Genomic DNA, 18,408 nt, shown 5'->3' on the forward strand with positions numbered 1-18,408 from the left:
TAATTACAGAATGGATATAGAAAGTTGAGAATAATTTTCTTATGGATAGCATTCAAAGTCATAGCATAATATGAAATAGCTTAAGCATTGAATATATATATATATAGAAGATTTCTGTGTAATGAGCTCCACTTATATTGCACAAGTAAAGGAGGTAAGAGTAATCAGCCTAAGAAGGAGAGTCTGACTAGAAAGAGAACCCAGAGAGAGTAAGATCTTGGAAAGGAACAGCAAGGTTGAAGAATAAAGGCATGATTAGCCAAGTCCAATGTGTGGATAGATTAAATGAAATTGAAGGCTGGGGATTGAACTGAGGATTGATTAGATAATGTATTGATTATTGGAGATTTTGGCACAGGTTATTATAGTGGAGAGGTAGGGGTGTAAACTTGTCCATAAAGAGTTTGCACTCCAATTAATTGGAGAAAATCTAAGGCCAGGGATTATAGACAACTTTTAAAAAACAGTTTTACTGTAAACAATGGTAATTGGGTGGTATGAAGTAGGCAGAATATGGGGACCAAAAGAGTTTTATCAAGATGGTAGATAGTATAATATGTTAATGTGCTGATAGATATGATTGGTATCCTACAGAAGAACAATGTTGATGGAAGGTGACAAGAAGGGAGACAGTGCTAGAGCTAAGTGCTTGAGTAGACTGGAGAAGATGGGATCTATGGCTCAAGTAGGTATATTCCAGAAGAAGAGAAGAAACTTATTTTATAGTAACAGAAGGAAAGGTGACATATAGGGTAGAGAGATGTACTTTGGTACATGTCCTGAGACCAACGGGAGTTCTCTGCTGATTGTTTTCATTTTCTCAAACAAGAAATAAGTTATCAGCTCAGGTTACAGCTGAGGGAAAAGCTGTTGGAGGCTTAAGAGAAGAAATGTGAAAGAATCATCCAGAAAGTGAGAGAGTGAATGGCCTATGGTAACACAGTGCCAGTGACCCTATCTAGTTGTACTTGGGGTTCACCTGAGTTTCCTTCCAGTTCCACTTCAGTTATGCTATCTCTTTATTTTTGGAAGGTCATTTAAAATACTTCTATTTAACCCACAGGAAAGCAGTGAACTTACATTCAACCATCTGTGTGCAAAAACATTGCAGTCTTTGGATATTGCTATATAAATCCAGCTGTAAATTCTTAGCCCTGAGCACTTGCTGTGGAGGTTTAATAATTAGTACCAACGTCAGACTGATGCCATCTACTCTGCTATTCAATACCTACCAGCCTCTCCACAATACTTTCTATGATTTCAATACTTGATTCTTTCTAGCCTCTATTTTCAACCTTGAAAGTAATATCAAAATGGCTATATAAAAGAATAAAGTCTACTAACCTCAATTGAAATACACAGTTCTTATAGGAGAGTGATTTTAAATTTTTTGCTAGCTTTATAATAAGCATTTCTTCCAGTGAAATCCATCAATGTCCAAAGAAAAGTAGTTCAAGGTTATTGAATGTCTCCCTATTGCAGATAGGTAAAAGTTGAGTCCTCATGGGTTTAATAGGTCAGGAAAGGGTGTTTGCTGCAAACTGGCTTGTTTGGCCCATACACCCTGGAGACTTATTCCTCAGGCACCAAAACTGCTGACCTCCAGTGAGAATTGAGAACTAACTAGGAGGAGACTGGTACCATTTATTATTTTGTATAGTCTTTATTTTTTTCAAACTCATAAAAATATTCTTAGTACATTAATTCCATTCATTCAAAGTGAAATCAATTTTAATTCCTTTAAATTAAGAAAAAGTATGGCAGGATATAATAAGACAACAGCAGGTCGTTGTTCTAAAAGTGTTTAGAAATTATCTGTTAAAAGTTATCAGAAAACAAGAGCTGTGGTCAGTTCCAAAGTGTGAAAATTTCAGCGCATTGTAGTCATCCCTCAATCATGGAAACTGTTTGAAGGGGCAGAGTAGTCATTTTCTATTGCTAGAGTGAAACATGGAAAGAAGAATTGCTTAACCAAGTAGAATAGAATGTTTTGAGCTTCAGAAACCAGAATCAACACCTCAAATTATACTTAGAAATCAAATAGGTAGTCAGTGAGGAGGATGGCACAGATGTCACTCACTCTTTGTCCAATTCCCTTCAGCAGATGGGCAATAAAATGTCTGAGCATGCAATAGGGAGGCATCAAAGCCTTTTCATAGTCACAACATAAACTAAAAGTCATAGCATACCAGAGGGTCCAAATCAGTGGATTTGATGCTGCTGTTGGTAAGGGAAGAACAGTGTGAGCATAAGACATTACTAGTAATCATTCTGTGAAGATTCGTGACACCTTTTTTCCAAAGAAAGCCTGTGCTAAGCACATCATCATTACAGTCAAGAAATATTTCTCATGCTTAATAAAGGTGAGATAAGTATATTCTTATTATCTCATTTTTTTTACAGCCTGACAGTTACTTTAAAGATAAATCATTTTAGCTTTATTTTAGGGAGAAAGATTATAAAGTGAAGTCATGTAACTCAGTTCTCATATTTGCTTGTTGGGGCAATTTAGTAAAATCAACTCCTATACTGTTTCTAGGCTGAAAATGGCTGGAATACAGCAAAAATAAGCAATTAAAGAAATTGCCATTGGATTTAAAATTAATTAATTTTAAAAGAGAGAGAAAGAGAAAGATCTTCCATCCATTGATTCACTCCCCAAATACTCAGAATGCTAGAGCTGAGCCTGGTTGTATTCAGGAGCCTGGAACTCCTTCCAAGTCTCCTACATAAGTGGCAGGGACCCATGTACTTAACCATTACCTGTTGCTTCCCAGGACCTGGAATTGGAAATAAAGCTGGGATTTGAATCCATGCACTCTGATACAGGTTGTGGATGCCCCAGGCAGTGACTTAACTGCTGTATCCAATGCCTATCCAGGATAACATCTGTGTAATTGATCACCCAGAGGGCTGTGCTTCCATGTGAGGTGATGGAGTCAGATAGTCTCCAGCTTGAATCCAGCCCCAGAACAACCTACTAAGGGACCTTGGGCCAGGCACATTTTTAGCCTCAATTACCCCATAGTTTGTGTTGATGATAGTTCCTAATTTGTTGGCCTATGGGGATGATGAAGCCCTTATGATTATATATACAGAGAACCTGGTAAAGAGCTTGTGTCAATGGGGCTGTTCAATCATCATATCATAATCATCATGTTTGTAAGCATTTATATATTATTGTTGTGGGATTCATACTTTCACATTAATGTGAGAGAGAAATAAAAACAATTGAAGACAATTTACTCTCATTACTCTTGTTACAATTGACTTCAAAAATATTTTTAATGTCAGCTCATCTGCGTGTTTTACCAGATTTGGCTTGGAATGACTTTATGACCTCTATAAGTTATTGCCATTTTCAAGGAACAAAAACTTATTGCCAGGAAAAATCACCAGATGATTTTAAATACAAGCTTCAAAAGGCTATTATAAAAACAATAATGGCAGTTCTACTAAAATATGTGTGCAGACTGCAGAGTTATTTACTTAAAGGGCACAACAACATTTAACTGCACATATTTCTTTAAAAATCAATCATATTTATTTAAAGTCAACATTGTATTTAATCAGTTGTGGTTGTGTTGTTGGAATAGTAAGTTATCAAAGACTGCATGTATTTTTCTTCTGATTCTGGTTATCTCAGATTCCCTATGTTTATAAACTTGAATGCTCTTTTATCACACCATTTGCATTTAAGGATTTGATTGATATATATCTACATCCATGTCATTATATAAAAATATCTTTGCACCTTCATAAGTATCAGATAAAAGGCAAAAAAACTTCTTTTTAAATTTATGTAAAAGGAAAAAAGTTCATGTATTTAATACATACAGATTAAGAATATAATGATACTTCTGGCCCTACCGTCTCTCCCACATCACTCTCACTCTCCCTCCTCCTTCTTTTCTTATTTTTCTTTAATTTTTACAATGGCATATTTTAAATTTGCTTTGTAATCACAAGCTTAGCCCTCATTTAAATAAAGGATTCAATGAGTGATAATTAAAAAGCCCACAATACCTCAAGAGTATAGATAAGGGCTATAAACAATAATCAAATCTCAAAATGTCAATTTCACTCACATACAACACTTTTTTGTATTTTGTTTGTTAGTTACCACAAATTAGGGAAAGCATGATATTTGTCTGTTTGGAATGGCTTATTTCAGTAAGCCTAATGGTTTCCAGTTACATCCATTTTGTTGTGAAATATGGGATTTAATTCTTTTTTTAAAAAAAGATTTTATTTGTTCATTTGAGATGTAGAAATACAGACAGAGAGAGGGAGAGACAGAAAGAAACGTCTTCCACCCACTGGTTCATTCCCCAAATGGCCACAAAGACCTGAGCTGGGCCGATCTGAAGCCAAGAGCCTGGAACTTCTTCTGGGTCTCCCATGTGAGTGCAGGGGCCCAAGTATTTGGGCCATCTTTTCCTGCTTTTCCAGGCACATGAGCAGGGAGCTGGATCAGAAGTGGAGCAGCCTGGACCCTAACTGGTGCCCATATTGGATGCCGGCACTGCGGGTGACATCTTTATTCATTACACCACAGCACAAGTCCCAGTATTCAATTCATTTTTATGGCTGAGTAGTATTCTATTATGTATATGTACCACAATGTCTTTATCTAGTCATTGGTTGATGGACATATGGGTTGATTCTATTCTGTAGCTATTGTGAGTTTAGCTGCTATAGATAATTCTCTCTTATGCTGATTTCATTTCCTTTGGATACATTCCCAGGAGTGGAATGGCTGGGTCATGTGATAGATCTATTTTCAGATTTCTGAGGAATCTCCATGCTGTCTTCTATAACAGTTATACTAGTTTAAATTCCCACCAATAGTGGTTTAGGGTACCTTTCCCCACATCCTTGCCAGCATTTGTTAGTTTTTTATTTTTGTGTGATAACCAGTTGGAGGTGAGGTAAAACCTCATTGTGGTTTTTATTTGCACTTCCCTGATATCTAGTGATCATGAGCATCTTTTCATATGCCTATTGGCCATTTGTGTTTCTTCCTTTGAAAAATGCCTATTCACATCCTTAGCCCAATTCTTTTTTTTAAGATTTATTTATTTATTTGAAAGTCAGAGTTACACAGAGAGAGAAGGATAGGCAAAGAGAAAGGTTCATTCCGCAAATGGAAACAATGGCCGAAGCTGTACCCATACAAAGCCAGGAGCCAAGAGCTTCCTCCAGGTCTTCCCTCATGAGTACAGGGGCCCAAGGACTTGGGACATCTTCTACTCCTTTCCCAAGCCATAGCAGAGAGCTGGATTTGAAGTGTAGCAGCTGGGACTTGAACTAGCACCTATATGTACTGCAGGCGATAGCTTTACCTGCTATGCCACAGCGTCGGTCCCTTTAGCCCAGTTTTAACTGGGTTTCTTGTTTTGTTGTTGTTGAGTTTCTTGAGCTCCTTATATATCCTGGATATTAAACCTTTATCAGATGTTTAATTTGCTAATATTTTCTCCCATTCTGTCAGTTGCCTCTTTACTTTGTTGACTGTTTCTTTGCAGTGCAGCAATTTCTTAGCTTGATGTAATCCCATTTGTCCATTTTTGCCTTTATTGTCTGTGCTTCTGGGATCTTATCCAAAGAGTCTTTGCGTATGCCAGTATCTTGCAATGTATCCCCTATGTTTTCCTTTAGTGATTTGATGGTTTCAGGTCTTATATTTAGATCCCTGATCCACTTTGAGTTGTAAGTTGATTTGTATAGGGTGTAAGGCAGGGGTCTTTTTTCATACTTCTGCATGAAAAGATCTAATCTTTCCAACACCATTTGTTGAAGAGATTGTCCTTTCTCCAGAGAGTGATTTTAGCTCATTTGTAATATATTAGTGGATTGTAGATGCATGGATTAATTTCTAGTCTCTAGTCTGTTCCATTGTTCGACATGTGTATTTCTATGAAGTACAAAGCTGTTTTGATTACAACTTCCCTGTAGTATGTCTTGAAATTTGGTATGTATGGTGATGTCTCCAGCATAATTTTTGTTGTTGAGGATTGCTTTAGCTATTCGGAGTCTCTTGGGATTCCATATACATTTTAGGGTAATTTTTTCCCAGATGTGAGAGGATGTTGTTTGTATTTTGTTTGGGACTGAATTGAATCTGTAAATTGCTTTGGGTAGTATGAACATTTTTATATTAATTATTACAATCTATGAACATGGAAGTTTTTTTTTTCAATTTTTTGTGTGTTCTATTTATTTTTTATTTTTTCTAATTTTCATTGTAGAGATCTTCCACATCCTTGGTTAAATTTATCCCAAAGTATTTAAATTTTTTTGTAGCTATTGTGACTAGGATTGATCTTACAAGTTCTTTTTCAGTCATGGCATTGTTTGTGTATACAAAAGCTATTGATTTGTGTGTATTGATTTTGTATCCTACAACTTTGTCAAGCTTTCTTACAAGTTCCCATAGTTACTTAGTGAAGTCTGATGGTTCCCCTATGTATAGGATTATATGATCTGCAAAGAAGGATAATTTGACTTCTTCCTTTCCAATTTGTATCAGTTTGATTTCTATTTCTTGTCTAATGGCTGTGTCTGAAATTTCTAGAAGCATATTGAGTAATAATGATGAGAGTGGGCATTGCTGTCTGGTTCTGGGTCTTAGTGGAAATGCTTCTAGCTTTTCCCCATTCAGTATGAATCTGGCTGTGTGTTTGTCAAATATCACTTTGATTGTGTTGAAGTATGTCCCTTCTATAGCCACTTTTCTTAAGGCTTTTATCATGAAAGGATCGTGTTTTATCATGCTTTCTCTGTATCTATTGAGATAATCATATGATTTCTATTCTTCAATTTATTAATGTGGTATATTACATTCAATGATTTGCATGCATTGAGGCATCCCTGCATACGAGTGATAAATCCCTCTTGGTCCAAGTGAATGATCTTTCTGAGGTGTTGTTGGATTTGATTAGCTAGTATTTTGTTGAGGATTTTCGCATCTATGTTCATCAGGGATATTGGTTTATAGTTCTCTTTCTTTATTGTATTTTTTCTGGTTTTGCATTTAAGGTGATACTGGCCTCATAGAAGGAGTTTGGGAGAATTTCCTCCCCTTCTATTGTTTTGAATAATTTGAGACAAATTGGAGTTAGTTCTTCTATAAGGTTTGGTAGAATTCAGCAGTGAAGCCATCTGGCCCTGGATTTTTCTTTGTTGGGGGAGCCATTATTATGGATTCAATCTCCATCTTGCTTATTTGCCCATTTAGGTTTTCTATGTCTTCATGACTCAATTTTGGTGGATTGTATGTGCCCAGAAATCTGACCGTTTCTTCTAGATTTTCCAATTTGTTGGCATATACCTGTTTGTAAAAATTCCTGATAATTCTTATTTTCCTGTGGTATCCATTGTAACATCTCCTTTTTCATCTCTGATTTTAATAATTTGGTCTTCTCCTCTACCTCTACCTTTTTTGGTTAGTTTGGTCAATGGTGTATCAATTTTTTTTTTTTAAAAACCAGCTCATTTCATTGATCTTTTGTATCTTTTTCTTTTCAATTTTATTTATTCTCTAATTGTTATTATTTATTTCTTCCTACTAATTTTGGATTTGGATTTGGTTTGTTATTGCTTTTGTAGATCCTTGAGATGAATTGTTACATCATTTATTTGATGCCCATCCAATTTCTTGACCTTGGCACTAATTACTATAAACTATCCTGTTAACATTTGTTTTTGCTGTTTCCCATAAATTTTGATATGTTATATTGTCACCTTCTTTATTTTATAGGAATTTTTTAATTTACCTTTTGGTTTCTTCTGTAATCCACTGCTCATTCAGGAGCATGTTGTTCAGTTTCCAAGTGTTTGTGTATTTCCTACAGTTTCTTTAATTGTTAATTTCTGGCTTCATTCTGATCACAAAAATATTTTTAAGGCACAAATTTTGATTGATACCATAGTTCTTGGTAATAAGTTGTTTTCTTTCTTTGTTTATTATTATAGGTAAAATTATTAGGAATTTGTTTTGTTCACTTATAAGAGAAAATAACTATTTTTAACTAACCTATATGTACTGTAGTAAAAATAATTTCTTACTAGGATAAGAGATGTGGTTTAAAAAGCTCCCAGATCCCACTGTGCTATTTATAAGGGCTAATTAACATTTTTTTATTAATATTTTTAATAGGTGTATTATTGCAATGGGCCTTGACACAAAAACATCTTCAGCAAAACATAGAAAAGGAAAGGTCTCTGAGAAGAGAGAGGAACTGGAGAGTGACATGAAACTCAGCAAGGATAGAGAGTACCTGATACCAAGGAGAAATGAGACGAAGGGGAAGAAAATCTCTATGTCAGCCATTTTTTCAGCTCAAGAAATAAAAATGGGGGTCAGAGATGTAAGAACGGCCATAGAAGAAATGGAACATAAACGAAAATCAGAAGATGTTTGGGAAGATTACCAGGAAAATACTTTCAAATACGGTAATCAAGAACACAGGGCTGTTTTGTTGTTGCTGCTGTTGTTTTGTTTAAATCTAAAATGTGATTATCAAAATATACATCAATGTTGCTACTTAGGTGCATTTTAGGCAACTCTCTTGGAAGTGAGGAATTCTGACCTGCTCTTTCTGCTGTTTGCATGTAGTCCTTCCTCACCTGCCTGCTTGGGGGCTCACCTAAACCCAAAAGGGCCAAGGGTGCTTCTTGGTGTAGAACTAGGGAGGGGAAGCAGGGTTTGGATCTGTGTAAGCCAGAGGCTCTACTGATTCCTACAGAGACCATTTTGAGCAAAGGGAGTTTCGCCTACTTTGTTGGCCTACTTTTTCAATTCACTTGCTTAGGCAAAAATTAATGAATTCCTTTGCGCCAGGTAGGTACAACCTACATGATTATATAGTGATAGAGCAGTCCATAACTAAAAGCAGTTGACATGCCTGGGGTGCTAAAACCTGTCTGTCTGCCTTTTATGTTTTCTCCTGTCCTCTCTCTTTACTCCGCTCCTCTCCCACCTACCCTGCACATTCGTATACGTACAGACACACATACCTGTATATAGACAACCAAAAGTAGTACTGACAACAATAACAAAGTGCCAGGCACAGAGCACTGAATCACTTACTTTGCACTTAACTGGGGCACCGAGACGCAGACATACAGAGAGAAAGGAGCAGAACTAGGATTCATACCAGGTTTGTCTAATTCCAAAACTTGGACTTCCAAACACTGTATAATCTTCTATTCTGTACAAGCTCTCCAGGATGCTACATCATTGTGGGTGATGTCCTAAGAGTGAAAGAGAAGGATTTGCCTGAGGGTCCCTTTATACCCTGGAGCTAAAGCCTGGGTTCGAGGAACAATAGCATAGTCTGGGCTGACTGAAGAAAGGCTGGAAGGGGTCACTTCTAGGTCTCTTCTTCCTCCGCTCATGTTGGTGCTGCTGGAGGGTTAATGAAATCCAAAAGAGTAATTACAGGGCTATTATGGCCCAGACTTTATGTTTGTTTATTCCTGAAATAATGTGACTTTCCTTTTTTTTTTTTTTTTTTTTTTTTGGACAGGCAGAGTTAAGACAGTGAGAGAGAGACAGAGAGAAAGGTCTTCCTTCCGTTGGTTCACCCCTCAAATGGCCACTACAGCTGGCGTGCTGTGCCGATCCAAAGCCAGGAGCCAGGTGCTTCCTTCTGGTCTCCTATGCGGGTGCAGGGCCCAAGCACTTGGGCCATCCTCCATTGCCTTCCCAGGCCACAGCAGAGAGCTGGACTGGAAGATGAGCAGCCGGGACAGAACCGGTGCCCCAACAGGGTCTAGAACCCGGGGTGCTGGCGCTGCAGGCAGAGGATTAGCCTAGTGAGCCACGGTGCTGGCTTAATGTGACTTTCTTACAAAAGACCCAGGTCACCTCACTCCGGGACTCCTTCTAGTTTTCGTTCTTATCTTTGAGAATTTAAAAATATCTGTAGCAACAGAAATCACAGGGAAATTAACAAACAGGATATGGCTTCCTGTGATTTAAGTTTAAAGATGTGGAATTTTATCAAAGTCATGTTCAATAGAAGCTGTTCACTTTCCTCATTTTTTTTTTTAATTACACAAACATGGCTAGTGCTATCAGGGGCATACGTATACCGATGACACAGCTTTTCCTGAGATCTTTCTTCGAGTTGGTGGACTTTAGATGTCCATTCCTATTAACAAACAGCAGTAGTGGCACCAGCAGCGAAGCGTTAACTCTCTGCAGGACAGCCGTGGATGTGAGGGCGGCAAGGGGCTTGAGTGGAGGTCAGGGGGTGGGGCAAGGTGAGGAGTAGATTGATGTTGATCTGGTGTTGACGCGGGTCCTCATTAGTGGGGATGGGAAACAACAAGCTAATTAAATTCTCTGGAGGAAGGAAAGTGTTTTGGAGGGAACAGGAGAAATTAGGAAAAGGATTCTAGAAAGCTTGCCAGGAGTTCATTCATATGAAAAACGTGAGTAGGTGGCACCGAGGTGGTGTGGTTTGAGCCCTAATGCTAACAGAGCTCCTATGGCTAACATAAGGCTGATCTTAGATGTGATGGTGGTAGATAGAACAATGCCAGGGCTGCCTGACATTTCATATTTTGAAAGAAGGCACAGAAGTGCCTGCAAAATGGGCTGCAAGGATTTTTCTTGTGGTTCACTGCCATGTTTTTTCAATTTTCTGCTCTGCTTCATAACGTAACTATAATTGTGACCTAATTGAGGACGCTAATACTGCTCTGATTTTAATCAGGTGCCTCCATTATACGTGGATTGCTGTTATGGAGTGCAGATCTAGTGTGCTTTCTCCTGTTCCATGACCAGCTCCCTCCACTCCCCGTCACAACCGCTATTACTGCTGATCTCCTGTGTTTATTAGGTGCCTGGTGTTCACGGCATGGTATTAAACATGCTCCAGGGATTACTGGTTTTAATATTCACCACAACTTTGTACTAGTCACATTACACATGAAGAAACTGAAGCTTAAAGTTAGTAAACAAATTGTACAAGGTTACAGAGCTAGCAAGTGTTTGAACTGTGACACATGACTGACCGCAGAACTTCACATTTCACCCTGAAGCACTATGGATGCAGTTGTAGCAGTGGACTCATGTTCTGTGGGGTGCCCTGCTTATCTTGTGACCAGCAGCAAATAGCTACAAAATGATACATGTTTAGGACACTTCAAAAAGTCTACAGGAAATGGAATTGAAAGATAAGCTTATTTAATCCTTACATATAGAGAGTCTTTAGAAAATTCATGAAATTACGAAAAAAGTATACATAGATTTCAACATTTTTTGCACTAAAACAAACTTGCCTTTTAATTTCATTTTTCCCTGAACCTTTTGAAGTCTTCTTGTATGTCTATGCTTCAGCTAATCTCGCATCCTACTTTTATGAAATCTTCTACAATCCCCTAAAGTAACCCTCCATTCTTCTTTGATTCCACCCTGTCTGCTTGACAGTAAAATTTATTACAAGTCCTATATAAAAAGCTGTGGCAGTTGAGCCCAGTAGTGTTGAGACTAGCATTATGGAGAACTATGCATAAAAACTACTATAAAATGATCACAACATCTCATGTGCACCTACCTCTTATTTGCTGAACAAAAACTGGAGATTCCCTGAGGGCAGGGTTGTCTTATTGTAACATCTTTAATCTTCCAATTTTATTGTCTTCTTCATAGAAGCTTCTCAATAAAGGCTCACTAAGTCACAGTTAACTAGGTGAAATATTGAAATATTTGTTTTCATTAGTATGTCCTGTTTGCATCATGCAGTATCAGCCAAATTCTCCATCTTGTTGTTGTTGTTGTTGTTGTTGTTTTTTGAACAGGCAGAGTTAGACAGTGAAAGAGAAAGAGACAGAGAGAAAGGTCCTCCTTTTTCCGTTGGTTCACTCCCCACCCCAAATAGCTACTATGGCCAGCGCGCTGCACTAATTCGAAGCCAGGAGCCAGGTGCTTCCTCCTGGTCTCCCATGTGGGTGCAGGGCCCAAGCACTTGGGCCATCCTCCACTGCACTCCTGGGCCACAACAGAGAGCTGGACTGGAAGAGGAGCAACCGGGACAGAATCCGGTGCCCCAACCGGTTATAGAACCCAGGGTGCCAGCGCCGCAGGTGGAGGATTAGCCAAGTGTGCCACAGCGCCAGCCTCATCTTCTTGCTTAGTTTACAATTTTTCTTTATTGATGTTTACATTTCTTCTTTAAATGTATTAGATTTTTTTCTGAAAACATTTCTGTGATTAATTCTCTTTGTTTGTCTTTCTTCATTAGTGTTTTTGATTTCACTTTTCCTCTTACATTGCCTTGATGTCTTCTCTTCATTAGCAGAGCTTTCTTTGCAGGCAAGGGGCATACATTTCTAAATTAAGTTTCTTTCATTGCAGCAGGGTGGACAGCTCTCAAGTAATTACCCGAGAGGTCTCCATCTCTGGAAGAGAAGCCAGAATATCTAACAACTAAAACACACAAATTTGGGAAACCTTATTTTCCCTGTAATTTCTATTTTAAGGATAATTGTTTATTTGCTTAATTGGTTCTGCATGAGATCCTTTTCCTCTCTATCCCTGGCATGTTGTCACTTCAAGATTTTTAGTCTTTGGTGTAAGAAAAAGGGGAACAATTAAGTATGAAAGGTGAAAAATTATAACCACAAGGGACAGTTGGAGCTTATCTGATGTGACAATTTCTTTTTCCTGCTACATATTTGTTGTCGCTCTGTAGGGAATGAGGCAAATTTGTGGCTGTGACAGGAATATTTTATTTTGCAAGAATTTTTATCCTAGGAATGTAATTATTTCATTTATTGTAGGAATGAATAATGCATGTGATTTCAGTTCTGGGCTAGGCATGGATCCTTCATAATGCCTTTTCTTGATGTCCATTTGATTCTCAAAGAATGTGCTATTCACAGTGTTACTTCTCAGGGCCTTTAGACTTGATTAATTGAATTTTTCCACTTCACTATTCATTAACTTGATATCCAAATATTTTGAACATTTCTCATATGAAATATGACCTCATTGGGTTGCCAAATTAACTTTCATTATTGTAATCCTGTTCTCTTCATTTTTAATTTATTTCTAATTTATTGTTTTATATCGTGTTCTTCTCTTTCCATTTTGGCCATTGTCAATGATGATGTCCATTTGTAAATGAACTTTTATTAGGTTCCAGCCTTGTCACTGGGAACTCCATTTCTTTTGTGCTCTGGTGTATGTAGCTGATTGTAATCTTTGATCATTTGCTGTTAGTGTCCCATGTTCACTAATTATATGAAAAAGAAGAAGAAGAAAGGCTCTGAGAAGAGAGGATAATAGAGTCAAAGTTCTCATTAATGTGAAATGGGCTAAACACCAGGGATTCTATTTTCTTTCTTAGAGTGGAGATTTTCTTTTTTTCAGAATATGAAGAAGATTTTGAAGTCGATGAGGAGAAACAAAATGAGAAACCTAATGAAGAAGGACAGGCTGATGATCAAATGAATGGAATGTCAAAGTCACCCTCAGATGATGAAAAAGATAATTTAGGCCCTGAAAGGGAGAGTGAAACCTCATCACAGAAGGCACCAGATGCTGATGACAATGTGAAAGATGGGGATGATGGATGCTCTGAGAGCGAATCGGAAGAGGACAAACAAGGCGAGTTGTTCAGTTTATCCTATGACATAGGCTGCCTAGTCAGTGTGCTTACTACTTTTCTTTATATTTAATGAGATAATCGTCTCACAAGGGAGTGTTTAGCATGTGATTCCCTAACTTTCCATAGATAATTACAGAGCTTTCCTCGTCCTTTTTCTTACCTGAGTTTGCGGGGATTTTTCAACAGGGTGCCGGGTAAAGCCTGTAGTGACAGTCATCTGTTTACTTGGGAACTTATTATTTCCACTTACACACACATATTTCATGGCTTTCAAAAAATTAAATGTGGTTTTTACTTAATTATAGGGGAATCTGAGAGTTTGCTTCCTAAGTGTATTTTTTTAAAAACACTTTGAACACAGGATGTTGGCATATTAATCCCATGGAAGAGTTAGTGGCTTACTTATAAACTTTAAGCCTGAAATCACTGTAAATGTCCACAGGCAAAATATAGAACTTTTCAGGTATAGAAAAAAACCCCACCGTCTGAAGTATTCCTTAAATTTTTCAGAGTCTTGAGCTTCATTCACCTGAATTCTATTTAATGTGGGGGCAGGGGGAAGAACTCATTTTCTTCTTTGTCCTATAAAAAGGTTTGACCAAGACTCTGGTTATTACTCAAAGATCTCTCCTGGTGCATCTTGGGCATATAAAAGACTTAATAATAGTTCTGTCTCACATTTAAGTATGTGCGTGTCCTTGCAGTTTCCTTCTGACTGGAGAACAAAGTCACATTATGATGGCTCTTTTTGAGTTGCTGTCTGTTTTCTCAGTTCTTTTCAGTTCTCAATTTTTTTTTTGTATGAAACCTCAAAATTTTCAATACAAGAAGTATATTAGAGCAATATAAAGTAAGAGTAATCTAAGTAATCATGAGAGGATATTAATTTCTAGTTCTACTCTCCTCAAAAAAGAATCTAAACCACTCTGTTTTCAAATTTCATTCACTGTTACACATCAAGGCAATAAAATAAAGAATAGGAGTTATTAGTGTATTGATCCACTTTTGTTACTTTAACTACAATACCCAACAGGAACTTCTTGAGAAAGAAAGGGCTTATTTCAGCTTACAGTTTGGAAGTTACAGTTCAGGAATAGGTGGTCCCATTGCCCAGTGTGTGGTGGAAGTTCATATTGGCAGGTGCATGGGAACCATCACACAGTGACTCAAGAAGCAGGGAAAGAGAGAGCAGCTCCATAGAATTTCAACTCAAATAATCAACCCTCATGTAAGAACTGCCCTCCAAGGGCACACCACTAATGACATAATGACCTCCCACTGGCCTCACTTCCTAGCTGTCAAGATAAGATCAAATCTGTACCTATAATGCATCAACCTTTTGCATTAAGATATCAGTTTAAACATCTGTATGAGTTTTGGGGAGACAAATCTTACTCAACATAGATTAAAATAGAAGATAATTTTTTAAGATTTATTTATTTATTTATTTATTTGAAAGTTAGAGTTACACGGAGAAGGAGAGGCAGAAAGAGAGAGAGAGAGAGAGAAAGTGAGAGAGAGAGAGGTCGGTCTTCCATCCCATCACTCCCCAATTGGCGGCAATGGTTGGAGCTGTGCTGATCTGAAGCCAGGAGCCAGGAGCTTCTTCCATGTCTCCTACATGGGTGCAGGGGCCCAAGGACTTGGGCCATCTTCCACTGCTTTCCCAGGCCATAGCAGGAAGCTGGATTGGAAGTGGAACAGCCGGGACTTGAACCGGCGCCCCTATGGGATGCTGGCACAGCAGACGGCAGCTTTACCCACTATGCCAAAGCACCAGCACCAAAATAGAAGATAATTTTACTGGGAACCAGAGATGGTACCATGACCATGCATGAACTAAACATTTAGTCCGGGGCTTCCCTGATGGCCAGGGTAAAGAGTGAAGTACAGTAAGAAACATTAAATGATGTTAACTATCAGTAAACCTGAAAACACAATTTGCATTAATTTTTGTTATAGTTGAATGAACTTCTTAAAATTAATGTTGGGGATTAAAATATTGTTAAATATCTTAAACCAGACCTTTATAATAACCATTAATACTTAAATTTTATGTTTCTGGGGCTACACATCCCTAATATATAAGCTCTTTTCTCAGTTTGAATGTAAATATTGGAGTTAAGTTTATATTCCTATGTGACACACAGAAAGTTGAATAATTCTATGGAAAAATGATACCTGAATCCACACAATTTTAAGGAATGTTCCCAGTGACTTGAACCTGGGAAATGATTGAAAATGTATTTGCAAATAAGAATAGCTGTTGAAAAAACACAAAGGACTCTAAATTTTTTGTTGTTCAAATAGAGGATACAGCTTTAATCACTTACACCTATAATTATTGAATAACTGACAGTAACAGGTAAGCTTTAACACTGAATGGTGCATGCATATAACTAATTGAAATCCTATATTGGGAAAGGTACTAGGTCACAGAATAGATGCTGTTTACTAAGACTTTATTATGTGCTAAACCCTGTGCTAAATGTTTCATTGAAATGATATTTACCTCAAATAACTTTAAAAATAGTTACTCTTTTTCTTTTATCACAGTTTTACAAATAAGTAAGCTTGGTAATTGAAAGATTAAATCACTCCCAAAGACTCACAATCAGAAAGTAGTAGAACCAAGACACAAACGTTACCCAACTTCAGAGCCTGCATTTTGGAGGAAAATATAACATTTCTCTAAAATCAGAAAATAACAATTTATCTAAAATTAAAACAAGTATCTCCAACAAAAGGATTCTTTTTCCTTAAAATATGCATTTTCAAAGTACTGATCTTGAGCTCTTCATCTTATCCCACTCTCTAGGCTCTGCATTTTGTCTTATTTTGTTTTTTACAAGAGTAAATAAAAATGGACAGTTTCTTATTGCACCCAAATTGATCTTTCTTCTCTCTGTATAGGCTTCTTTATCTGCTGCCAGGCCTTTAACCGAATTCCAGCTCATCCCTTTCCTCTCCCATGATTCTACTCTGCTTCAGGAGCCTTGCTTGAGTGCCTTCATTCATGAAACTCTATTAATAGTTGGCCATTCTTTACTCATCTTTTTTTTAAACTTTTTTTTTTTTTTTTTTTGCCAGGCAGAGTTAGACGGTGAGAGAGAGACAGACAGAGAGAAAGGTCTTCCTTCCATTGGTTCATCCCCCAAATGGCTGCTACGGCCGGCGCGCTGCGCCGATCCAAAGCTAGGAGCCAGGTGCTTCCTCCTGGTCTCCCATGCGGGTGCAGGGCCCAAGGACCTGGGCCATCCTCCACTGCACTCCATGGCCACAGCAGAGAGTTGGACTGGAAGAGGAGCAACCGGGACAGAGCCGGCGCCCCAACCGGGACTAGAACCCAGGGTGCCGGCGCCGCAGGTGGAGGATTAGCCTAGTGAGCCGTGGCACCGGCCATTCTTTACTCATCTTTTCATGAGTGTTAAATTTGGCCCCTCAAATTAATCACACAACAACATAAATTATTTACACTTGGAAAATTAAGACTGTGTATTATTTTTTGGTTATTCTTTACAGAGAAATTTCCTAAATGTTACTTTGTATGTATTAAGCACTTATTACCAATAGCAAGAACTCTAAGGAGCTTTGGTTAGTGCCATAATATCTAGCTACATTTGTGCTATATGATTGTTACTGTGATTTAAAAAAAAAAAGACAGTGACATTGTATAAACCCATTGCATATAACATTTTAAAACCGATATACAGTGAAAGCTGTAAAAACACATAGCTAGTTCACAAATATTGGGAAATTTAGAAGCCTGTGTTAAGTTGGCTAGCTAGGGGCTAGCATTGTTGCATAGTGGTTTAAAACTACTGCCCGTGATGCTTACATCCCATATGGGCGCCAGTTTGTGTCCTGGCTGATTGACTGTCAGTTCATCTCCCTGCTAATGTGCCTGGGAAAGTAGCAGAAGAAGGTCCAAGTACTTGGGCCCCTGCCACCCATGTGGGAAACCCGGATGAAGCCCCTGGCTCTGTCTTTGGCTTGGCCCAGCCCTGCCATTGTGGCCATTTAGGTAGTGACTCTCTCTCTCTCTCTCTCTCTCTCTCTCTCGGAAGCTCTTTTTCTCAAATAAGTAAATAAATCTTTTTTAAAAAATGGGCCACCTATTTACTTTTGTTTTTTTCAATAATACTGTTATGGAACTATCCTTTCAAAGGGGTCTTTTGTGTTCTTGGTATTTACATTAAAAATCACCATTATTATAAAATAAAATGCTTATTACTATTTCTGTCTCTCACCTCCAGGCTTTCATATTCTCCATCCTTTTATGTTGATAATCTGCCCCTGTGTTATTCAAAAACATACCTTTCAGCATGTACAGCATCAGAATTAGAGATCTCATTCAGCAAATAAGTAACATGCGTTAAAAATGATAATGGCGTGATGGACTCCTTGGAACACTGTTGAAAAGCCAGACAGCATTTCATCTTCAGAAGTCTGAGAGGCATATTGTGACCACTGAATCCCAGACACCACTACATCCTTTTTATTGACATGATTAAGAATCTCGCCGTTAGTATTTGGATGTGTTTCATTTGAACCTGCCTGCACCTGTTCCCAGAGGGCAAACAATTGCCCAGGCTGTCACTCTCGTGACAAGTCAGCCCCATTTAAACTGCCAGCTACCAATTGCGCTGGTCTGCCTTGATGAATACACTGTGCTGGGCGGCCCATGAGTGATAGAGTGCTTCTGACTGGAAGCCGGCGAAGACAGCGCCCTGATTTAGGAATGATGTGTGAGACTTCCCATCGTTTACAAAGGAAGACAGCT

At 38.1% G+C, this 18,408-nt stretch overlaps 1 protein-coding gene across 3 annotated transcripts in view; it reads left to right on the plus strand.

The window, feature by feature from the left end:
- ERICH3 (glutamate rich 3) overlaps positions 1–18,408 on the plus strand; it is a 131,305-nt gene that overhangs the window by 82,289 nt on the left and 30,608 nt on the right. For all 3 annotated transcript variants that reach the window (XM_008265057.5, XM_089337194.1, XM_051856358.3), the window contains 2 exons: positions 8,162–8,457; positions 13,388–13,624. In XM_008265057.5, coding sequence (XP_008263279.3) covers positions 8,162–8,457; positions 13,388–13,624 — 533 coding nt within the window. The remainder of the gene's footprint in view (positions 1–8,161; positions 8,458–13,387; positions 13,625–18,408) is intronic.

Source organism: Oryctolagus cuniculus, chromosome 7 (genome assembly GCF_051225735.1).
Source record: "Oryctolagus cuniculus isolate XC-2025 breed Fujian yellow rabbit chromosome 7, ASM5122573v1, whole genome shotgun sequence".
NCBI classification, from domain to species: domain Eukaryota; kingdom Metazoa; phylum Chordata; class Mammalia; order Lagomorpha; family Leporidae; genus Oryctolagus; species Oryctolagus cuniculus.